Source organism: Gymnogyps californianus, chromosome 1, assembly GCF_018139145.2.
Source record: "Gymnogyps californianus isolate 813 chromosome 1, ASM1813914v2, whole genome shotgun sequence".
In the NCBI taxonomy this organism is placed as follows: Eukaryota; Metazoa; Chordata; class Aves; order Accipitriformes; family Cathartidae; genus Gymnogyps; species Gymnogyps californianus.
The window spans coordinates 66878259-66903061 of record NC_059471.1 but is presented as its reverse complement, the minus strand read 5'-3'; the positions used below and the strand labels follow the sequence as shown (position 1 = coordinate 66903061).

The 24803-nt window shown below is 44.2% G+C and overlaps 1 protein-coding gene across 1 annotated transcript; it reads left to right on the top strand.

Moving 5' to 3' along the window:
* The first annotated feature begins 971 nt into the window (after nt 1–971).
* On the top strand, nt 972–23421 carry ADPRHL1 (ADP-ribosylhydrolase like 1). Its single transcript, XM_050915359.1, has 7 exons — nt 972–1237; nt 5134–5298; nt 11631–11756; nt 14394–14534; nt 17645–17772; nt 21304–21436; nt 22537–23421. The coding sequence occupies exons 1-7, from the start codon at nt 1024–1026 to the stop codon at nt 22692–22694; spliced, it is 1065 nt and encodes a 354-aa protein (XP_050771316.1). The 5' UTR covers nt 972–1023; the 3' UTR covers nt 22695–23421.
* The last annotated feature ends 1382 nt before the right edge of the window (nt 23422–24803 follow it).

The following is a 24803-nucleotide window of genomic DNA, read 5'->3' as shown; positions in this document are numbered from 1 at the left end:
AGCCTACACAGAGACATGTTTGTGGGCAAAATACGTTTGAAAAGCTGCAAGACTACAGAGCCCCTTCTTGCACTGCATGGCAGAAACACAGAAAAAACTGCAATAACAGAATGAAGCACATCATTGCACAAGTATCAAGTTTGAAAGGATGGTATTAATAAAGCTCAGTTCTTACTAAGTGAGATTTCTTCATACATTAACTTTCTTAGACTCACAGGATGCCATTTAAATACATCTTTCAAAATAGTTTCCTTCCAGAGTCCAAATGTGGGCTGCACCTGAGCTTGGCCTTAGGAAAAAGTCACTCTTTGCCAGGGTGTAAGAGGCGTGGGATTGAAGTTGGTGTTTTGCTCCGTGTTTATCCAGGGGCGCAGGGAATTAGCAAAACATTCTTGTAATAGGTGGAACAGAGCAAGAAAGCTGTTGACAAAATATCGCCGTAGGACATAATAGAAATGGGAGAGATCATCTGCATTTGACTAGATTTCTTACTGCCTAAGCCCTCATTCTAGTGTTTACAGAGTTTGGCAACTCCTTTTATCACAGGCTTTGCTTCTGACTGGTCCCTGAAAGGGAGGCTGACTCCAGCATATCAGAAAAGGGCAGGAAAATATATTAATTTACAAGTTATTAAATAAATAAACACCCCTGTGGAGGCATCTGTTTTTCTGGGTGTAGAGTTACTTACGCTGGGTAGGGCTAAGGATTTCCTGGCTTGCTTTACGCTGGGTTGCAGAAACGAGGCTTTTGCACTTTGCTTTGCGGGTCTGCTCTTGCGGTTCCATTGAACAAGGCCCTGCAAAATCCCTGGGTTATGAAATATTTCCTCTCCGTTGGGTCCCGGACAAGAGATGGCATCTGCAGAGCCAGAAAAGGAAGTCCTTGCCTTATAGAGAGCGCTCTCAGTGTGACACAATGGCTGATATAAAGTGTCAGGGGAGCTGAGCCGAAGGCAAAGGAACAAAGGAAGATCAAGATTCGGTGGCTGTCTTGGACAAAAGGAAAGCGGAAAGTGTCTCGGGGATGGATAAATTTAAGGCTGCGCTTGTGCTGGCTGGGGTAGGGGATGCTCTCGGTTATCGCAATTTCTCCCGCGAAAACAATGCCTTAGGTGCAAAAATCCAGCAGGAGCTGAAGGAAATTGGAGGGCTTGAGAACCTGGTGCTCTCTCCCGACAAGTGGCCAGTAAGTGACAACACGCTCATGCACATGGCTACAGCAGAGGCTGTCATCACAGGTAGGTACGACGGGACTAGCGAACGCAGTCTGGAAAGGAACAAAACTGTCGAGCTGCTGCATTTCTTAGAATAAGCCTGAGTGCTGGGGAAGTCATGAGAAAGCGTGTCAGAAATGCTGCTTATGTGAATGATAGCGTGCATTAGCTTGCCTCCTCCATGAGCATAATCCTGCAAGCATCACACAAACTGGGGAGTTTTGATTTCTTGAGCGTGGAGGGGCTCTCCCTATATTTTCCCTAGGTTTATACAGTTGGTTAAAGCTCGAAGACTAAAATACCACATGTCCAGCATAACAAAAATAATTGCTAAGCAGATTATTGGTACGCTGGAATACATCAGGGAATAATATAGCCACTAGAGATTCTTCTGTAAAAGATAAGAGCTCGTCTAAGTGCATTTTTAACATGTTTGTGTCCAGAACTCCAGGCTGGAGTAGAGTCACCTTAATACCTCTTTCAGGCTAAAATCACTAGCTCTGTCTCCTCTTCCCTGCCCCTCAGGCAAAGGGTTGCACCTGCAAGGCCAGAAAAGGAACAATTTGCTTTATAAGGAGAGCTCTGTGTCTTTAGTCCAACAAATATTCTAACGTACTATGTTTATAATAAAGTCTGTCAGACTAGTGGAAGTTATTAATATATGTCTCCTAAAATCACAATAGTTTGAGAGAGAACATGTGGTTTTTCTTAAGGTAGGAATAGTCTTTTCTAAGATATGACGATATTTGTGTCAACACCTTACCCATCGAACTAGAGCTTTCTGAGACTGTCAAGATCATCATCATCAAAAGTACACCAGAAGGCAGTGACCATTCAGCAATATTTTGCCTCTTCAGAACGAATCAATTTTTTTAATATCTGTAAAAATATTCCTGATTTTTCTTGAAATGCCTAACACTGGGTAACTCACAGTAGCAGAAGCTCACAATGTAGCTAAGTATCCTTCACGTCAATGAAATTTCCCTTGTGCTTCTGTTTCACTGCTTTATCTGCCTGCTTCCAATCTGCTCTAAATTTAGTATGTAGAGATCAGTTGAAGAGTGTGTTGGACGCTTCATACTTGGCTATTAGCTAACCAATGGTTTAAGGGGTAGCTAATACACTAAAGATAAGGGCAAGATGTCAGCCTATCAAGAAAAAAGATGACTAACATATTTCTGAATATAGGCTATGATTAAATACATATCATATGTTTCTTGCTTATTGAACTCTCTAAAACCATAACGTCTGGGTAATCAAGCCAGTTAGACTAACAGTAAAATAATAAATCTTGTTTCTTAAATATAGCAGGAGCACTGTGGCTCTAAAGAAAGAAAGTCTCAGCTATAATTCCCATTGGCTGTGTTTATCCTACACTCTCATTTCTTTGGCCTGATCATACAAGCTTTTTAAAAAGGTGCTTTTATGGGCTGGTGAGAAAGCAACAAGCTGGAGTGGGGAATTTTAGTAAGAAATCTCCATTTCATAGTAACTTTGGTGAACGGGGGAAAGCGAGTCCTTCTCTCTGCTTCCCACAAGGGGTCCAGAACCGCTCCTGCCTGCAGCAGTGTCTCCCCCTGGCAAGGGGAACGCAAAAAAGCCACTGGGCTTGCTCATGGCCCAGCCTGTGCGCCAAATCACCCAAGTCAACAGCGTGAAGCTAAAGAAGATGAAGGTGGGTCCGTGAGGCTGAAGGCAGCTGCCACCAGCCCCGGGGACCTGCCTTGCTCATGCAGTGGGGAGCCCTCACTGCTGTGGAGACTTGAGATTTTAAAGAATATATTGGGTGTCTGGAACATTTCCAGCCAGAAAAAAAAAGAAAAAAGGAGGGGGAATAAGCAATAAAAATATTCCTGTCCCTGACTGCCCCGCTCCCTGCACACCTAGCTGGCTGCCCGCCGGCCGCAGCATCCCTTGCGCGCATACCTGCAGGTACATGCAGGATGCTTGCAGACTGGGATGGACATGCCCAGGGCTTAGCCTCGCCATGAAGTCCCATCATCGGGGCACTGCCCTCGGAGGAGCTTCCAGCCTGAGGCTGCGGCAGCAGCCAAGCATGAGGCAGAGGTTTGTGTTAAGGACGAAGGGAGTTCTCACCCGGGGAGGCAATTTTGGCCAGCAATTTGCCAGCTGCATGAAGGACATCCCAAGAGGGCCATGGCCAGAAGCAGCGGGGGCTGCGGGCACTGCTGCAGACTAAGCTGGCACTCCCCAAATCCACCATGTGCACAGACAGAAAGGTTGATCCCACAATGAAGGATAAATGAAACATCTACTTCGAGTAGGAATCTGTCCCATAAGAGAGGAACGAGAACAGCATCATCAAAAGCAAGGGAACTACTCCTGCAACGAGGAAAGCCTTTTCCTCTCTGACTTAAAACACAGGTTTAAAAAAAAAAAAAAGAGTTCATTTCTAAAGAAGGAACCCCTCCTATTGACTTGATGGCTGAGACAGCAGCCTGGCTCCAGGTGGAGGAACTGTGGTGGGCTCAGGCAGCCCGGAGGTGCTGGGCCACAGGGACTCTGGCTCTGGGGACAAGGCTTCTGCAGAAGCTGCTGGGCGGTAAATCCGGCTCCTGGCTCCCATCCAGATAAACTGACACCCGATTCCTAAATCTGGAAAGAGTTGGCAGCTTGAAAGTATCTTGTTCCTTTAGGATTGTATGTGGGATGGCCAGCATAACTGATAGGGTGGTTTTTTTATGTGAAAGGAGGGGAATCTTGGTTTTACCCTCCATCTTCTTTATTTGCCTGTCTGCATAACTGGTACTTTCGAGTGGCTCTGGCTTACGGGGCTCCAAACTTTCTCTTAAATTAAACCTTTTCTGTGGATTTCAAGAAATAACCATCTTTGACAAAAGGAAGGTATTTTTAGAACTTCCCCTGCTGTGTCATTCAATCTGTGTGTCAAACCAAGTATTAAATGGGGTTTCTCTAAGTACATAGAAAAGATATAAATGGACAAATCCCAACGCGGTCCTCAGTTCCCACTGATTACACAACTGTAATAGATGCCAGTGGAAGCTTTTCCACGGCAAGAGCCAAGGGCAGGGCTTTTCAAGCCCAACAACACACAACAGCAGCTGAGAGAAGCAGCTGTACTGAAGAAAGAGTGTATGCTTAACAGGGGGAAAGTTCCTCCTTAGGCAAGGCTGTAGGGCTTGGTAAAAATAATCAATAAACAGATATTGTTAGTGAACTTACTCCAGAAAGAAATTTATCTGCTGGAAATACTACAGACTGTAGGGATTTACTACTCTTACTGATCTTTATAATCATTTTAATAAAAGCTCGCTGTTCTGGTTACTGAACTGACATAAGATATTGGGATCCCTGCATGAAAGACCTACAAATTTTAGACATATAAAATACAGATTAAAAAATAAAGTCACTAATTTGCTTTTGTGTTTAATCACACATAACTCTTTAAAATAATTCAGTGGTAATTTAAAAAAAATGGGCTTTCATTTTTAAATTGGATTCACGTCTGCAAATAACAGCAAAGGCACGGGCTGAGCCAGGCACAGCTGGCTTCATGCGCACACCCAGTCCCCACGGCGGCCACGCACTCGCCTTGCGGTTAGACACCTCTGTAAATACTTCACACCATGGACCCTAAATAAAGCCCCTGGGCAGCTATTGTTGATGAACAGAATGCCTTCATCCTTCCGATTAAAGGAATTAAAAGTGGAAAGGAATGCAGGAGGAGATGAGAACAGAGAGACGAGACTGTTCTCCCTCCAGCCCGCTCTCATGGTGTGTAAAAATGTGTTGACAGTGGCACCAGAAACACGACTCAGTGTATTGGAAGTGGAAACAGGAACATTTCTTAAATGCACAGTGAGCTTGCTTGTTTGTTTTCAGTGCTCTCTTGCTCTTCTGCCTTCACATAGCAACCTTCTCTTCCCTCCTCTGAGCAGATTACTGGTGTTTAGAAGACCTGTACCGGGAGCTGGTAAAACGCTATGTGGATGCTGTTGACAAGCTCTCGGGGAGGCGGCCAGACCCCGCTACCATCGAAGGCTGCAGGGAATTAAAACCAGACAACTACCTTCTTGCTTGGCACACACCGTTCAATGAAAAGGGTATGGTACTGCTTTCCATTTATAGATCCTGGCTTGAATAATGCATGCTTTCAGTGTTCATGGCTATATGGAAATTGTTTCCTTTTTCCCCCTGACATCAAAGGCTACTACCCCTGAAACGTTTCCATGTTTGCCTGAGGATGGCAAGAGATCTGCCAGGAATTCCTTCACTAGGGCACTATGTCCTCTCGTAAATGAACCCTTCCCTCTTTGACATCTATTTAAAGAGACTTTGTTCTTGGCTCTGTGCCTCAGGGTCCAGATCTTTGTCCTTGAGTTTAATGGTTATTTTAAGAAATATTTTCTGCCATTTTTCTTTTAAATGTTTGTAGTCTTAGATCTTTTTAGTGATGGCAGATCTGAAACAAAAAGCCGAGCCTGTAAATTGCTCTAAGCACCAATGCATTCACTGGAGGGAAAGCAGAGACTTTTCTCCAGATGGATGCCCTGCTAACAACTATGACTGTTTTGCTGATAATCCCTAATATTCCTAGTCCTGTTTCCCTAGCCATGACCCTCTCTTTCTTTCTCTTCATGATCATTTCTCTTTATGATGAATTGAATTTCTACTTCAAGATAAATAACGTGCATGCAGCTATGTGCACACACATACGCATATACCCATACAGTGCAACTAATCTTGAAAGCCTGTAGAGACACCACATCATCAGAGGAGGTAGACCTAGACAGCCACAAGATGATGGCAGCTCACACAGACGTTGCGCTGTGTCAGTGTGACACTCTGCCACTGCAGTACGTATCAGCACCGCTCAACAGCATTGCATATTGATGCAACATCGTGGCAAAGACCCGGTGGCACAATGCCATGGCTATTTCTGGGTCTCTGCAGTCAGTCGTCTCTGACACAAAAAGCATCCCTCACTTGGCCCCCACTCCTCACAACAGCTGCTGGGAGGGAAAAGGATCCCCTCCCCGTGTATTCTGCCCACCCTACTATTAGCCAGGCAGATCTGAGAAAGTGCCCCTTTGGCAGTTGTCATATGTTTTCTGATTGACAGTGAGTAAAATTTGGTCAAAATAATTGTGGGGGCTGCTGCTGGCCCTGAGCAGCTCTCAATACCTCCAGCAGTGGAGCATGGCTGTTCCCTGGCCCGTTGCTGTGTTGGAGCTATATCTCTTCTTTTAGCCTTCCTCCTCCCCAGCTTTCCGTGATGAACTATTTGCTTTTGGGATACTCTGGGCTACAAGGATCTAAAATGAATTCCTGCCTTGAGACCTGGCAGCTAAAGCCCACCTTCTCCATCTGGTCTGACAAATATCATCCTGAACATCTCAAGAAGCCTTTTTTTCACCCTGAGAGCAAAAGAAGCAGTGACCTGAGGTGGAGATGTTCAGTCTACCATGGGACCTGGCACTGCTATGGACATGATTAACTTTTTAATTGAATTTTCACAAATTTCTTCTTAAGGCAAAAACATTCCACGGGCATTGAATGTCTAGCAGTCAGATGATATCTTGGGTGGTCTGGAACGAAAACGCTGTTTTCCTGTGGTCACTCTATCTTGTCTCACTTCTAGCAAGAATTCATATGCCAGCCTTCATGGACCAGTGAAATCTTTTAGCTTAGATAATTTTGCGTTGTTTATATGATGCTCCTCTGCTCCAATTCTTGTGGGTGTAGTCAGCACACTGAGTTCTTAAGTCAAACTGCCCTGTGTGTCTCTTTGCCACCTCATGTCATGCTCATTGCCACACTCATTGCAGAGGTACCTGGATTATGTTAAAGGCTGGTGAGATTCCTGTGACTGCCAGAAGACCTGCCCAAGGCTGTCTAACACCTTCCATTTTAAGAGCTTGTTTCCAATTTATGATGTTGATAAGCTCAAGGCTAAAATTTTCACTGTTGAGTGTTTGCCTCTGTTTGTCTGTCAGCATTTGTTTACAGTTTTGATGCAGATGAGTCTGCTGTTTCTGAGACATGGTAGAAGTGTTTTGTTCCATTGCCAAAAACTCGAATTGTTGAGAAGAGAATCGCTGATGTTTGAGAGCTGGAACCGAAATCTGAGTAAGGTGGTACCCCTTAAGCCAGAGATGTGCCTTCGGAGCCACTGCGGAAGGCCAGTCAAATGGCAGCTTGGCTCTGCCTGTATCGTGTGTATTTCAGGCTGAGGCTGCAGCATCCAAGCAGCATCCAAGCAGGTCTTTATTTGCAGCTACGGGAGCAGCTGCTGGGCTTCCTAGTAGCACTTGAGAACAGTGCCTTTTTGCTGGTGGTATTGGTGGTACTGGTAGAGGAGCATGAGGAAAAAGGGTGAGTTAAATGCAGGAAGTTGGGGACCAAAAATGAAGAGAAGGATAAGCCGCAGATGGACAGGGGATAAAGGTGCCAGGCTCTAAGTTCTCATGTAGAACGGTCTGTGGTCACAAAAGACACATCCTCTTCGGGGCTTAGCAGCCATTAAGCTGATCTTTATTATTCTACAGATGTAGAGTGAAGAAAAGCACACTGAGGTATTACATACTAAAAGAGAATAATGTAGTGCATGAATGAAAATGATGTAATAAGAAAGTGTCAACACAGCTTTTGTGACAAGAAGTCACGCCTCAGAATTCTATTAGAAAGCTCATGAAGTAGCCAAGAAACAGGAGGGAAAAGGGTACACCGCAAAGATGGTCTGTTAGGATTTCTGAAAGACTCTCAACAAGGTCCCTCACCAAAGGCACTAAGTGATGAGGCACTAAGATGCTACAGGATGGTGGAAAGGTTCTCCTGAGGATAGACAACTGGTTAAAAGACAGTAAATGAAGAGCAGGAGATTGCAGTCTGTCTTCTCCATAGGGAAGGAAGTACCTGTGTTGGACCTCTGTTGTTCAACATGTCCACAAACTATCTGGAAATGCAAGTGCATGGTAGGTCAGCAAAGTCAAAGATAATATGATGCAGAGTTGTGGAAGATGCTCACAATGATGAATAACTGTGTGGCACAGTAGCAGAACCAAATGCAATGCAGATAAGTGAAAAGTCGGGGGTGGGGGGGCAGAAATCCTCATTTTATATACGTAGTTGCAGTTGCTGATTCAGTTACCATTCAGGGAAGGGATCGTGGAGTTACAGCAGTTCTACAAGAACATCGCTTCAGTGCTCAGTAAGAGCCAGAAAGCAAATAGACTATTAGAAATGACTGGGAAAGGAACAGACAACAAAACACAAAACGTATTTGCACCACTGTGTAAATCCATAGCTGCTGTTTCTTGATTACTGTATATAATCTGGTCCCTCCCTCCCCCCAAAAGTATGTAAGAGAACTAGAAAGGATATGAGGAAGGATGGCTGGATTAGTAAAAAACTGCTTCCATAGGCTGTGATCTCTGAGACAGTATGATAGAGAGCTGTAAAGTCATAGATAACTTGGAGAACATGAATAGGGAGAGAGAAAACTCACTGTCTCTTCCAGCACAGTAACTAGGGACTTCAAATGAAACTGGCAGGTCATGAGTTCAAAGCAAGCAAAAGGAAGGACTTCTTCACACAACACCTAATTAAGTTGCACAACTATTTTCCAATGCCAATTCACAGATGCTACAGTTCGTGTGAGTTCAAAAAAGAGCTGGGCAAATTCACCCAAGGGAAATCCTTCGAGGGTTATTGAGCAGAAAGACGAATAGCCAGCTGCCTCCTGGATCAGGGAGACAAATTGTCAGCAGCTTAGTTAGTACAAAGGGGTAGCGTCATCGTACTTTTCTTTTACTCTTTCTTAAGTATCCTCTCCATTGGCCACTGTCAGACATGATAAGTTAGGTCAACCTTTGGTCTGATCGTGGAGGACAGTTCTTACATTCCTACACACATGTCTCACCTGTTGCTTGGACTAGTCCCGCTGTCCCTTACTTCAGTGGTCCAAATGGTAGATACTGAGACATGGGAGCTAACAGCTGCTAATCACCTGAAGCCCTGTCTATGCTTAGTGTTACTCCATGTGATGGAATTTTTTGTTACCAAGTTTGCTTGTCTAATTCTGCAGAAGGTTTTAATATAACTTCTTAGACTGGAGGAACACAATGAAGTTGCAAAGACAAGCTCCTTCAGACCAGCAGTCAGAGTACTGTAGTGCATCCTCCACTTTGGATGTACTAAGAGATGTTCTGTAATTAGCAGCTCCGTGTAGCTCAACACCCTTCCCTCTTGGATAACCAGCATGAATTGTGTCCTTTGGAGGAACCAGGATTGCATAGTGAAGAAGACTCTCATCTGCTGCCATGGTTTAATGAAGAGTTTGGTCTTGCAAGCAGGAGAAGATATGTTCTCCCAGTTAAGCTGACTGGTGCTCTGGAAGACTGGATTTCTTTCCTGACTCTTCCTTGTGATTTCTATGTGATTTGTGGGATAAGCAGACAGTTTTATCTGCTCCTGGCTCCTTAATAACCAGGCACTGCAGCTGCAGCGTATGTGAGGTACAGGAGCAAACACGCCATTTGCAGGACAAGTATCCAGCCTTTTCATCAGGAGCAGGGGCCAAAGGTGTTCTGGAGAGGGCCTCTTTCACTGTTATCAGGAAGGCTAGCAAGGAATGAGGAAGCAAGCTCTGAGCTTGCGGGGAATACACTGGCATTTTGCAAAGCCTTTCATGTCACATTTATCAGGTGTATGGCCTTTCTTGGAAGAGTTATTGCAAGCAAAATTTGCACATTAGGCTCTGAGGAGGAAGGGAAGAAATGTCTTCAGCTAACCTAATTAGATCACCTAACCAGGGTGCTCACTCAGGATAGCTGCTCTCCGGGGAGAAGAAGAGCTCTTCTCCCAGGAGAGAAATTCAGATCCTAGTTGGTCTGTGTTGCACCTGGAGATGCCAATGGGTGGCTTATGTTAGTTTGGCTCAGGCCACTACCCCCACTACCACACTTCGATCACACTGATGATCTTAGGACTCCTGAGCTGGAGCAGCTTGGGATGACACTAAACGGCAAGCAGTGCTCCAGGAGAGCCCCTGGTGCTCTGCACTCACAGTGGGCAGAGCCCAGGGGAGCAGCTGAGGGCTCTTCTCAAGATAGGTGACTAAAAGCCCTGACCCTGGCTCCTTGGCTTCTGCTGCTTCAATTCACTCTGGCCCATGAATTGCTCCTGCTACGCCTTTGTACCAGCTAATGGAGATACAGCCTTTCTCCACGCTGCCTATCTGGGAAAGACAGGGAGACAGTGCTCCTAATGCAGGTTCCACAGCGACTAAAATTAGGTGGCATAAATATGCCCCTTATCTTCCAGGGACCAAGTAGAGAAATGCTGATTGCTCTCAGCCATACCCAAGGTCACTGGGAAGTGTGATTGAGCAAAGACAGTGCTGAAAAATGCAAAGTACTTTGAAAAATCGAACCCTATCCATCTCAGGGTGGGTGCCTGCAATGAGTTAATGCTTTTTTGGGCATTGGCTCACCAGCTGCAAAGAGGAGATAATCACCTCACTGGTGCCTTCTTGTGAAGATAAGCTCATTAAAACTTCTGTGGGATCCTGATATTACTGTGATAAGTACTGCAGAGAAACTCATTAGTAAATTTAACTCTCCATTCAATGAAGTGTTTAAAAGTTGAACACCTGGGATCACGCACTCAATGCTGAGGATTAAAAGAAATTCTGAATTAGCTATTCAATAAATAAACTCCATGCTGCACAAGGCAGAAATTCCCAAGACCAAGCTCAGTAAGTGCAGGCTGATTCATAGTGAGCGTGCACACAAGCACTAATTTCAGATCACACAGGAAACTTCAATTCTGACATTGCCTAACTTTGGAGGATTTGGCTCTGTAGCCTTTAGTTTCTTTTTGGACGCATTACTTTGTATGTAGCAGAAACTATTTTGTGAACTACCTGTGGGGCTCTGTAGGATGAAACATGCATTAAAATTGTAAGATCAACTGTGATACTCATATAAAGTGTTTTAATTGTGTGCTTTCAGCATGAAGACTACTAAAATAAAGGTGTAGTAAAAGTGTATCTGTTTCTCAAACTTCTGTTTCTACTGCTGGCATCTGGAGCAAGCAAAACAGCAGTGTCAGCCAAGAATGAGTAAAGATGGCATGAGAGTTTGAATCAAACGAGTGCTGTGAACAAGAGAGCACACAGCTTTCTGAACCCACTATGCTCTTCGTAGCACTTGAGAATATTGGAATATGCCTGCAAAACCAGAATGACTGTGTAGAAGCAAAATTCCTCACAAGAAACTTTCAAAACTTGTAACTCGCTTTGCATACCCATTCCCCCTCGTGAGGAGTTCCCACACGAGTTGAATTAATAAAATGTGCCTGTTTCACATTTTATCAACGTATTTGTGTATCATTAGTCTCCTTTTAAATGCTTGGCATTATCTTTTTACTTTAGGTTCTGGATTTGGAGCATCCACAAAAGCCATGTGTTTAGGGATGCGATACTGGAAGCCGGAAAGGCTGGAGTCACTTATTGAAGTGAGCATTGAATGCGGACGAATGACTCATAACCATCCTACAGGTAACGTCCGCTGACGTATGGCACGCTGAAGTCCCTAAGGCTGCTTTTCACTTCTGCAGGGACTAACACAGCTCCTGTGAATTCACCTGGTTAAACTGCTTCTGCTTTGCAGACTCCAAGGCCTTGGTTTGAATTTTGCTTGGATAGTACATACATGTATATATTACTTACATAGGCTTATATATTTTCTTGTATATTATGCAGACAGCAACCTCAGTCTGGGAGTTTTCCCTCCTAAAATCCAAATAACTAAACACAACCTGTCTTGTCCATAGCATATGCATGTCACTTGCCCTGATCAAATTTTAGGATTCATGTACATCCAGATGACTCACTGTTACCATGCAAGTTTATGGTTCAGAGGATAAAAACATTTTTCTCTTGACAGGTTTTGTCATATCCAATCACTGTAAGTAAAGGTAGAAAGCCAAAAACTCTACCTCCACATTTTTTAGGACACAATCATCTAAAACATTCTCTAAACAAAACATAAATAAGTAGATTTAATGTTGTTTTGAATATTCAGGTCTGTCATTCTGATAATTTTATGCTACGTAAGTGTGTATTCATTCTGTCTGCTTTAAACAGCAATAAATAAAACCATAATGAATGGTGACATGTTCAACACGCTCAATGCTCTGAAGCAGTCAGAAAAGCCATCAGGATGGCATAAAATTCAAGGAAAAGAATTCCAAGCAAAGCAGAAAATATAATTAAGCCAATATGTAAAGTCCCTGGTGCATTAGCAGCAATAAGACTGCTTGCAGTTCTGGGTCTTCCACCTCAGAAAGTACTTTCTAGAGCCAGAAAATGGCAGCAAGGAGCATCCAAGTCATCAAATGCCTTCAATACAAGGAGGAATTACATCCAGAAGGAGTTTCCATCTGGGAAAAGAGACAAGTGGCACAGAGGGGAGGAGGGGGGTGGAAGGGCCGCCATGGACCTCACTACCATCCTGAAAGGTGCCAGGGAAATGTCAGTTGTGATTCTCATAACTCAAAGACGGGGAAAACCCAATTGACATGTCAGTCAGGACTGAAACAAACAGACAAAGGAAATACTTCCCTGTGTTGCGCATAGTTAAGCCACAGACCTCGCTGCCACAGGCAGCTGCAAAGTCCACAGATATGCCTGGGTTCAAAAGGGATCAGGCAAGCGGACGAGAAGGGCTGTCACTGTTAAAAGCAATCAAGATGAGTAATTAAAATTGCCCCTAAGCCAGTCCAGAAGCTCTGGAGAGCGGAGAAGCCAAACCAATTAGGCTCACTCTGTACTGGCATTATTTGCAGAGCCAGAAACCTCAGCCGGGGCTTGCTTTCTTTCCCGGTGAGGGGTAGGAGGCTACGTGAGGGCTGCCGGGAGTAGGGGGAGCACGCAATAGTAGCAGGGGGAGAAAGCTACCTGGAGAGCAGACGGGAAGAGACTGCCAGGCCCCTTAAAACCTTCTGGGCCTGTCGCAGCCTCCACCACCCTCTTCACCACCTGCTGCCCCTGATAGCCCTTTGCTTCACCCTCTACACCCTCTGCTGCCACCCTCACGCTGAATGTGACACTAAAGGATCTTTATGGTAGTTGGGTTAGATGCTATCTATCCGAGTGAGACCCTTTGAGCTGGCTCTACCTGGGTTTTTATTCTTTCTGAAAGCATCTATTGGATCCTGAGTTAGATGTGCCTTTGGGCTGACCCAGTATTGCAGGTCTTACGGCAGAGAGAATGAGTAATTGTCTCATCTGGACTTGTAACCTCCTAAAATAATTTGGTTTTACCTTCAGCAAAATACATGAAGTTCATGCTTACCTCTATGCATGAGTGAACCCTTTGGACTCATGCACCGAGAGAAGCACACACATCAATACTTTGTTCACCTGGGGCTTATTTAAATGACTGAGTTGTTTTCTTAACCTTCTTTTGCATGTTGCACTGGGTTGGTTTTGTTGCCTTTGACAAAATGCCAAGAGCACAAGCAAATACGAGAAATGAGCCCCTCTGTTTCTGACGTCATGGAAGCACTGAGCGCCTGTTAACAGAAAGCTTATCTTAAGTATATTTGTATCCAAAGTGGCAAACCTAGCTAGGCATGCAGACAGCATGTCTTACTTGGACAATTGCTTCTTTACTGTAAGGGGACATGGGCTTGTCCCCTTAGAGGAAAGGAGCAATTGTCCAAGTAAGACACGGACTTGTTCCCTTAGAGTAAAATGAGCCAGGAACAGTGTTAGATCTAACAACCATAGACCTTGGTCTGGATGACTCTGTAAGCAAGGTGATATAGCTTGTAACTGAATCACTTTGCACAAGTCAATTATTTCATGTGACTTCAATTAGAAGATTTTCAGTATCACATTAGTGGATTATGTTTATTTTTGACCCCTACCTCAATTTCTGTCATGTTACACCACTGAGAACAGAAGCTCTCTTCTATGTAAAATAAGTCGTAAACCAACAGGCACCACACATTAGCCAAGAATCTCAACATGCCACAAGCCAGCCTGCAAACAGGCGGAGATAGGTTATGTACATTCGTTAATCTACCCGACAGCCACGAGGCATTCCACTAATGATTTTACGAGAGACATGACAAGGATGGTACAAGCACAGACTGCGCATTGGTAATCACTGTTACCTATGAATTCCAGGCTTTCTAGGGTCCCTATGCACAGCTCTCTTTGTGGCGTACGCAATACAAGGGAAACCTCTTGTACAGTGGGGAAGAGACATGATGAAGGTTGTGCCGATGGCTGAAGAATACTGCAAGAAGACCATTCGCCACATGGCAGGTAACGTGTCTGAATCAAAAGAGTTATTTTCTTAAAACTATGTTCAGCTAGAAAGGCACTGAAGAAATGTCACTCCCCAATCTCTCCATTTTGCTGCTTTCCCCCCTCTCCCGTCTCCACAGGCTGTCCTCCGGCTTTCTCTCTCAGACTGTAAGCTCTTCGCAGGTGGTGCCACCTTCTTCTACCGTCTGTTAGTTGCCTGGTACACTGGTGACAAAAATACAAAGAGAAATAGCAATGATAATGGCCTACTGCACAGTTTTATTTTTAGGAAGTCTTCAAAGATTGCTGGGCAGGGGGGAGGGAGGAAATGATATTTAGCAGGTTATTAGGCAAACTGACTGCTGAGATATGAATTATTCAGCTCCCTTCCATCTATTAGCACTGTCCAATATTTTCTATAAGAAACCCACTGACATTCTTCATTTTGCCAGGAAAAGTTCACCTGCAGATGCCTCCTGACCAAGAGTTAGCTTTTGACCACAAATTCAGATTTGACTTCCTGCTTTTCTGAACAAATACTTAAGATACAACCTGTTGTAACCCTTTTTTAAAACAACTGAGCGTAACACAACTACTGAACTTGATATTGCTACTTTAGTAATGTATGTGATCTTCAGGGCAAAGGTATTTTAGTCCCCTCTTGCCAGGGAGTGATGCATTTGTAACGGTGAGACCTGCCGTGGACAGATGAGTATCATTACATTAAAACATCGAGGAAAGAGATTTTTCTGTTAATCTCAAGGGATGGCTGTTGAGAAAGATTGAGTTCAATGGAAACCTTTACTCAAGAGCACTCAGAAATGAAGATTTACCCAGGAAGGAAAGCTGCTGCTTTAAAATCTGAAAGGAGCACCAGGGAGCCTTTCTGAAAGACCCCGCATTTTCGTCTGCGCCTCATTGCGCACCAGGATTTTTTTAGCCGAGACCTATGAGGAGCAGGTGCAGGATTAGTGTGAGCGAGCTCTTCTCTGAGTGGCTTTGCAGCAGGTCCCTGTCACTCCACCCGAGCAGGACCCCTTAGCGTGGAGGTATGCATGTTGGACTCCTGAGGCACGCTCTCCGGCTAGTGCCCGTATTGTTGAGATTCATCCTATTTTGGTAGCAGGAAAAGTCTCCTGCATTAAAGTTAAGCTCCTTGGCTGGTGAGATGCACTGCAAAGAAATCCTGCCAGAGCCCTCCAGTTTTAGAAAACTCTTTTTTAGCTGCGTTATCCCCCGTGGATAACAAACACAGTGTTCAGTCGCAGAGGGCTCGACTCAGCACCCCTCTCTGATACTCAGTTGCGATTACTTGCCAGATAGTCCCATGAATGTCACCGTCGTCTCAGGCTGGGCTCAAGGGACGGGGCAGAGCCTCGCTAGGGCTGGCAGCGTGGGATTTCTACCCATGCTACAGGTCATCCATGCAACCAAAATCTCCTGCAACTGCTTGATCCCTTTGTTTCTGAGGCTGTGCATTGGAATAATCCCACTTCCTTGCTTGTTGAGGTGCTACATAGAAAACATTCTTTTTTGAGGCATTCATGGGTTATGGTCATGGGGGAAATAGGAAAAAAAAAACCAAAGAAAGAAACCTGTCAGGTCACCTGCATTTCTAAAAGCAGTCTTGTAACCAGCTGCTGGAGTGGGTGTTGGTAGTTTACTTCAACCAACAACATTTTCTTTGTGTGACATTTTTTTCCCTCAAGACACTCTCCTTGGCCCGATGGCTGTGAGTGCACTTTCACTCTGTTTTTCTAAACATCCCTCTTTTTTTAAGGTTCTAATGAATGGCTTCCTTGTAATCAGGCAAAACTGAGGGACAGACTCAGGAAAAGAGCAGCTGGGCATTCCCAGGCATATAGGGCCACGTGGCTGAAGGCTCGTCCCTGCCCAGGGCTGGGGAACCAGCAACCTTGTGAAAGTATCAGGTCCTACAAGGCAGCTTGGATTTTTTTACACGGAGTTGAAGCGCTTTAAAGATCTGAATTGCCAAAGAGGGTCACCTGTATGGCATTTCAGGAAAAGAAGCAAAATCAGATTACGTCCTTCAGAGAAATGGTTTGGTTGTGTGCATGCTCCTCAGCCACTTGCAGCACACAACTGAGTGACCAAGCAGGACAGAGCCAGGGAAAAAGTGGCAATGCTCAATTTTATTTTAAACTGTACACCAATAGTCCCATACTGAATTGCTGGTTTGCCTTGGCATACTTAGCCATCTGGTCCATCTCACTGATTTCTAATTCCTTACCCCCGTCAGCTTGCCAGGCAGGGTTTCACTCAGGCCTCAGTTTTGCAGACGGGTGCGTGTGTATGTGCTTAACAGGTCAGTGTGACTTACACGCCTTTTTAAGCCTTTATAAAAAGGTTGAACCAGAGCATTGGCTTGAAAATAAACTGAACTTAGTAAGATTATTTGCACGCACAATGTTAAGTATGATTAAAGATGCTCTTCCTAAAGTGACAGAAAAAGGAGAAAGGCCTATGGTTATTAAAAAAGGCTTATTTCTATGGGCACAGAGAGCAGATGTGTGTTATTTAACACTTTTACGACATTTCATACGTATTATAATATATGCAAATAGAAATTTTGGCCTTTCCTATCTGCCTTTTTCTGAAAGATCACACAGAAATACTGTGAAAACAGAACAGAAATACTGGAGAAATTATGTGCTTAGAAACTGATAACTGAGGTAGGGGGCAATTTGTATTTAGGATGTGTAAGCATTTTTTTGATATTTTTTAATCATAGTAAAGGAATACAAAAATTGGCATAGAATTCTTTTTTTTTCTCTCTTTTTGTTGACTCTTATCTTTTCCCTGGAGTGTTCCTCAGTAAGTTCTCTAAAAATCTTATCTTGATGTATCTTAATGTGATTTTAATATACCATAAAAATAGCACAGAATTCTGAAAATATTTTCTTCTTTCACATCTTCTGTTTCCAGTTAGATGTCCCACTCCATATTAAAATGCATACTTAGTACATATGCCTGCTTAATGTACATTACTGTAAAATACCTAGTTTTTCGGGTCATTCAATACTGTCATTTTCTTTAAAATTTATTAAAGTAGAACTGAAAACGTTGCTGAGATGAAATACTACATCATTAATTTCTTTTGCATTCAGAATATCAGGAGCACTGGTTTTACTTCGAAGCCAAGTGGCAGTTTTATTTGGAGGAGAGAGAAATCAATGAGGAAAATCAGAATAAACCTGTCTTTCCGGACAACTATGACGCAGAGGAGAGAGAAAAGGTAACCGCAACTTCAGAAAGTGCTCGGAAAGGCTCTGACCCGAGAGAGGTATTTTCAAAGAGACACACCAGTATTTTTCAACTGTTTCCAGTGCCAGAGTAGTCAAGAGGTCTTTATTTTTTTCTAAAATCTCGAGAAAGAAAAAATAACTCCCATCCTTGGCTCGGGTATGTGTCAGCGTAAAAAAGCAGTTGCCACCGGTCCTGGGATTGCTGCAACGGGAGGAAACAGTGCAGAGAGGCAGACTTAATGGTCAGAGGTGTTGACGCCCAGAGCAGGTACAAAACATAAGCCACGGCTAGCTGAGGGTAGAAAGGGCAAATGTCTCACTGGGGGCTCTCATTAAAGCCTAATGGAGCTGTGGCCTGAGTCCACAGAAATCCCCCTGAGTACTAGGAGGTGGTCATGGTCCTTTGAACAGAAGACAGCCGTCCTAAGCAATTCTCTGCCAACACAGGCTGTGCCCAGGCTAGTTTTAAGTGTCTTGAGAGATGGTGTTTCACCACGTCCCATGGGATACTATTTTATAGCGTACATGATCTTTCCTTTGCCTCATGACTTCAGGTTATATCTTCTTAACTCAAGAGAAATGGTGTGTCTTCTTCCCTGGTGTTTACAGCTTTCTGATATGTGCTGGCACTTCTCAAAGCTCTCCACTTAGCAGCTAAGCAATAAGTATGTGGTTCTTGTCACCTTTTCCCATAAATCAATCCTTTTTTCCAGACTATTAAAGCACAGTTCTATTCTGAGAATTCACTTTGTATATTTTTAGGTGCTTGTCTATGCAGTGAAAGGTGCCAATGGATAGATAGGCTGTGGATAATAAGAAATTGCTCACTCTAAACATAAAGAATAGACCTCCTTCCAGTTTTATTTTATTAATTCAGTGCCATGAATTTGTTACTAGTTTTGTGTTTCTTCGAGTTCTATGAGAGTCTTAGCAGCACTTCAGGAGAGATTAAACCCAACAGTATTTTTCCATGATCATTTCAAGAGAGAACTGCATGAATTCCTAATGCAGAAACAAAATTCACCTTCATTGCCCAAGCCCAACTAGTTTGGCCTATTGAGCTATTCATTTTCATGCACAAGAAAGGAAAATGTTACTTGAGCCTCAAACTCCACCACCACCCAGAGATCACAGCCTGACAGAAGTTGAGAAACTTAATTTGCTTATAAACCGAGCATGTTTATAGCCACGGAAAGAATAAATGAGGAGAAGGTAACCATCCTGCCTGCCTTTTTCCCAGGAGCGCTTTCCTTTGCACTCCCTCCAAACTAACTGGCCCCTTGTGTCTGGAGGTATAGCTGATTGATTGCCTTTCTGCAGGCAATTAATAAAGCACCAATATCTAGCACCACTCTTGCCAACAGGTTGCTGTATGCTTGTTCCTGCTTGACCAGGTGCACCTTTCTGCAGGCACATACCAGCAGCAGGAGATGTGAAAGTGAAGCCCTCAAATGTGGCTTGGATTGATCTGTGTATGTTGCAAAGGCAATCTCCCACTCTAAAAGAAATTACACCTCATAATGCTAAGCAGCAAAGACCACATTCTGCATAAGCAGGTATACAGCTTAAATTTGGAGAGAACTAGAAATGTGGGGATAAAAGACAAATTACCCCTTCTTGAATGTATAAATACAAGATGGGCCAATGTAGGATAAATTATTTTTCAGTGATACACGCTTGGAACATGTTAGATACACAGTGAATAGGCAGAAACTGCACGGCACTGGGGATCAGCCTTGCTTCTGCAAACAAATCACTCGCCCTGCTCGCTCGCCCATGCTGGACACGATGTGTGACAAAACAAAAGAGGAACCAAACCAAAGTCATCCAGGCCAGTTAGACTCTGAGGAGCTCATCCCCTTAAGATGGAGTTGCTTAAGCCAGCACTGTGAAAGGACCCAGAAAGGGAAAAAAAATGGATGGAAAGGGAGTGCTAGCCAGCAGCAGGTCAGCTCCTGGACGGTGAGGAAGTCAGAGACAGCTGTAACTACTGGCCACAGGGGTTTACATCTAGGAGGGGACGTGTGAATTACCTCCAGGGCTTGGCAGCAGCTCAGTGCCTTCAGCAGGAGGGAGTGCATGTTGACACCCCTGTCCATGCACTCAGTGCTGCCGGTCCTGGTACCACATCGCAGGGCTGCACAAAGGCACAGGAGTCGAAAGAAGTTTGCACTTTTGAAAAGTTTGAGAAATGCCGCCTTGGTGCAGTTAAGTCCTCCCAGGCTTGGTCCCGAGGACAGCTATCCCTAATGTAAAGTTGTTTCAGCAAGGCGAGATGACGTCAGATGTGTGCAGAGCATCAGCAATCTTGAGGGCTAAATGGAGCGACACTTGAGCCGCCTGCCTGCACACCCGGAATAGCACCTCCACGCTTAGTCCTCTTGCCTTTGGTAGTGTTACACGTGTGTCAGTACTGCTCCACCAGCATCCAAACTGCAGCAATAAGGCTGGAAAGTTTGCGTGTGGCAGAGGACAGCATAAAGACGTAAGTTCTCTAGATCACAAAAAAAAAGAAAGCAGCAGAGTGAAGCTGTACTCCAACTCTGCCTTTTTTTATGTACATGCAGATAAACCACAACCAAGTATGTAATGGCTGAAGTGAAAGTGAATAGCTAGAAATGCAAACCCTTCATAGATGTTGCAGAAGGCAAGAGCCAGCCAAGCAGCAACAATTCAACTTACCATCGTGTAACTTAAACTTCAGGAAATAAAGCTGCCCATTTCCTTTAAAGGAAGGTATTTTTTTACTATAAATTTATCAGTGTTGAGTTCATTTGGTCAGGAAAAAGTGAGTTCCGGAGGTACCTCCTCTAGAGAAAATCTGATTTTCCTGTGCAAACCTCACTGTGGGTTTTGGGGTTTTTTTTCTTCTTTCTTCTCCTGGGGAAGAAATGTTTCTTACATTTGCAAATTATTTTCCCTTTTGTTCAACAAATGCTTGTAGAAAAGGAGAGAAAAGGCTTGGCAAGAAAAAGTCAGAGAAGGGGGCTTGAATTAACATAGTCTGAAATTGAGCCCCTAAAGATATTACTGAATCAGAACTTTTTCACCCCCCACATAAAACTTGGATAATTGAAACATTTGCAAACGTGTGACAAGGGGAGTTGAGAATATTTCCAAGAGGCAGGAAGAGAACTGACAAAGTAAGTCTTTACCAAACCTAATTTCTTAAATAATAAGGAATTTCTAAGGTGTGAACTTGGAATCTGTCTTGATCTACTTTTTGGCATTCTTGGCTTGCTTAAATCAAGCCAGCTTCTTGGCCCGCCAAGAACTTGGTGCATTAAACTGGGGTGCGGGCTTACACCTGCACCTCAGACATCACCGAGGCTGCGGTAGCTGCCGCTGTGCTGGCTCATCCCGCGCTGCGGGCAGGGGTGCAGGCAACGCAGCTGCCTACCACCCTTTCCCGGCGAGATGAGCTCTTCCCACCTAGCAGGGGAGAAGCCACCCTGGCGTGGCCCTGTGCCCCACGTCCCCATTTCCAGTGCCCTGCCCTGACGCCGCCGTCTCTCCCGCAGACGTACAGGAGGTGGAGCTCCGAAGGCCGGGGAGGGAGACGAGGCCACGACGCCCCCATGATCGCCTACGACGCCCTGCTGGGCTGCGGCGGGGACTGGACGGAACTCTGCAACCGCTCCATGTTCCACGGAGGTGAGGGCCCCCCGCGCCTCCCACCCCGGGCTCCCTCGCCGGGGGCGGGAGAGAGACCTCCTGGCTGTGGGCTGCCGCTGTTGGCCAATCTGCCACAGCACCTGTTATTTCTGCGCCCCTCGTTTTATGCCCTAAACCCCGTTCTTGCGGCGGCAGCTGCCACACAAACCATTTACGGTGCTTTTCAAATGATGCTTCATCTAAGTTTCACAGTTTTGAGAGGTACACGAGGAGTAAATTTAGTATAGCTTTGTATAGGGCTGGCATCTTCCCCCACCGAAATGCTAATGCCTTTGGCAAAGCAACCTTTTAGCTGCTCATAGTGAAACCAAGTAAGGGAGAAAAATAATACAGCGCCCAATCAAGCGCCAGGCAGATAAAATCTAGCACTTAGAGGCACACAATTAATTACTTCTACAGCTTTGCAAAAGAGAACTCTCTCGCTGGCAGCTGCATCCTGCTGGGCTTTCAAGAGGGCCAGCGTAGCTGGGGGGGAAGAATCACCTGCTCCCTCCCTGTCTGGCGTGGGTCCTTCGCAGAGGCTCTGGGTCGCTCAGTCGCCCCGACACAGCGGTGAGAGCTCACAGCCCCGCACTGCAGAGCCCGGCAGGCACAAACCCGTGGGCACCGCACAGAGCACCAGTGCTACTCGCCATGGCTAGATGTTTTAAAGTGCGTGCAGTGCCATGCTGTGCTGTGAGGAAGGAAGGGATGCTCTCCAGTCCAGGACGTTTGCCATGTAGCAGGGACCCCTGCAACTACTCTTCCCTCCTTTTTTCCTAATGATGGCTAGCTGCTTGCAAGAGCTGTTGTGTTGGAGTGGGTTTTCCCCAAACCGAATGAGCTCCCAGCCCAGGAGCGCACACCGCAGAGGCGTCGCCACGTGCTTGCCTTGGCGTCGCTCTCTTCCCTAGGCATCCATCCTCACCCGCACTGCCAGAGGCAGGACACGGGGTGGTGCAAGCCTTTGGGACTGACCCAACATGCCCCCACCATGCTCCATCAGCGGCTTAATATTTCCTCCTCTGTGCAGCGTGGTTTTTGGTTGTGTATGCAAAGGTGACCCTAAGAGACCATTACAATTGTGCTTAAACCTGCAGGAGAAAGCGCGGCTACTGGTTCTATCGCCGGCTGCCTGTACGGCTTGGTTTACGGCCTGAGCAAGGTCCCCAAAGGCTTGTACCAAGACCTGGAACAACGGGAGAGGCTCGAGTACTTGGGCGAGAATCTTTACCGACTATCCACGGAGGAAAAGTAAAGCGGTTTCTGCCATTTTCTCTTTCTATAAAGACTATATCAAACCCTGTAGATAACTGACGTTCATAGCGAAGGAATTAGCTGAGAGTTAGTCTGAAAGACTGTATGTAGATCGCGTGCAAGCGAAGATAGCTGAGTTATTCAAGACTGATTAGATATTTACGGTCTTTGTGGTTTTTTTACAGCTGTAGGGATTTCTGAGTATAAAGAGTGCTGCTTCAACCAGTGAGATAATCTCAAATGGAAAAAAATAAATAAAACCTCTTTTGACTGATTTCAGTCTAACTTGCTATAATACCACTTCCTAAACAGCTGTGACCAGTAATTACACATACAAAATTAATTTTCAGAACTAATGCTTTCCTGCAAAACTAATGGTAGTACCCACTTATGGGGATATTCTCTGTATATTTTACAATCCTTTCACCACTGTTTTCCCCCTTGTTCTCAAATCTAATGTGTCTGTGACACTTGTAAACCTAATGTCTCACGGATTAGCTTTTAATGAACCACTGATCCCCGCATCAGCACTGTAGTGCAAGGTATTGTTACATTAGAAGCTTCCAGAAAAGGAAAAGCCAACACTAAAAATACCCCCAAGGAACAGCAAAGCATCAGTGTGTGTACAATTTCTGAATTATGCTTTTATTCTTCTTCAGTCTTCAGAACAAAAGATTTTTTAAAATATATCTGGCTGAAATATTTGTAAATAAATTAATCTTACACTATTTTCTAAGCATCATTCTTTATTTTTAGATTGAGCAGATTATATGTTGCTGTATCAGTATCAGAATTTTTGGCTGAGGTCTTCAAGCAGTTGTAATAGGTCAGCAGTCAGGCTGTGATACATTTCACAAGTCTGAGCACCACAAAAACCCCAGGAAGAAAATAGTTACAACTGTTTTACCTTTTTCCTTTTTCTTCTTTCCTTTTTTTCCTTTTCCCTTTATTCCCTTTTTTCCTTTTTCCCCTTGCCTTGCCTTGTGTCTCCTCTCCTCTCCTCTCCTCTCCTCTCCTCTCCTCTCTCTCCTCTCCTCTCCTCTCCTCTCCTCTCCTCTCCTCTCCTCTCCAACTTCTTCAACTTCTTTTTCTTTTTCCTTTTTTCTTTTTTCTTTTTCTTTTTCTTTTTCTTTTTCTTTTTCTTTTTCTTTTTCTTTTTCTTTTTCTTTTTTCTTTTTCTTTTTCTTTTTTCTTTTTCTTTTGTCTTTTTCTTTTTTTCTTTTTCTCTTTCTTTCCCTTTTTCCTTTTCCTTTTCCCTTTTTCCTTTTTCATTTTCCTTTTCCCTTTTTCCTTTTCCTCTTCCTTTTCCTCTTTTTCTTTTTCTTTTTGTTTTTGTTTTTGGTTTTGGTTTTTTTAATTTTATTTTTCAAGAAAACTAACAAACTATGATTCAGTTAAAAGTTGCATACAGCAGACAAAGTAAACAGTAGACCCCGGTGAAGGAGATTCTGATGCCCTCACAGCAGCACGGGCACAAATCTGGAATCCTCAATGAAATGACACAGAAGAAGTGAGCGCAGAATTTGTCCCCGGTGTTTAACTTTATGTTTTACCTCAGAAGTTCAGAAAGTGAGGTCTATGTAGCACTTTCTAAACTCCACCATGAGTGACTGCCTACATGGTGTTGGTTTCTCCTATCTTTCTCCAGCTGCTGAACTGTGTTTTGAAAAGATAGCTAAAAATACATAAGTAGTTTCCTACCCCTTTTTCCATGTTGCTGGAATCATCACTGGGATGTTATGTGGCAGAAAGAGGAGCAAGTGATCCATGTCATTATGAATAGCAGCCTGCATGACAATATCCATATGAAAAGGTTTTCTGTACAATAAGCTACCTCACACACTGTTGTTTTAGCATGTTTTCTCTTGGCAGCTTCGCAAGGTGCTTTCTTGTTTGCTTTTGAGATACGTTAAACCAAAAGGAGCATTTGTGTCAGTAGCTTTTGATTCAAGAGAATACCAAGACTTTCTAAAAACATTCCTTCTAGTTTAGGATGCCTCTAGCATACCTGTAATAAATTCAGCAATAGAGAAGAGAGAAGAACATATCCTGCATAAGGTAGGATTTTCTCTAGCACTTTGGCTTTTCCTCTTCCTTTAGAAAAAATAAT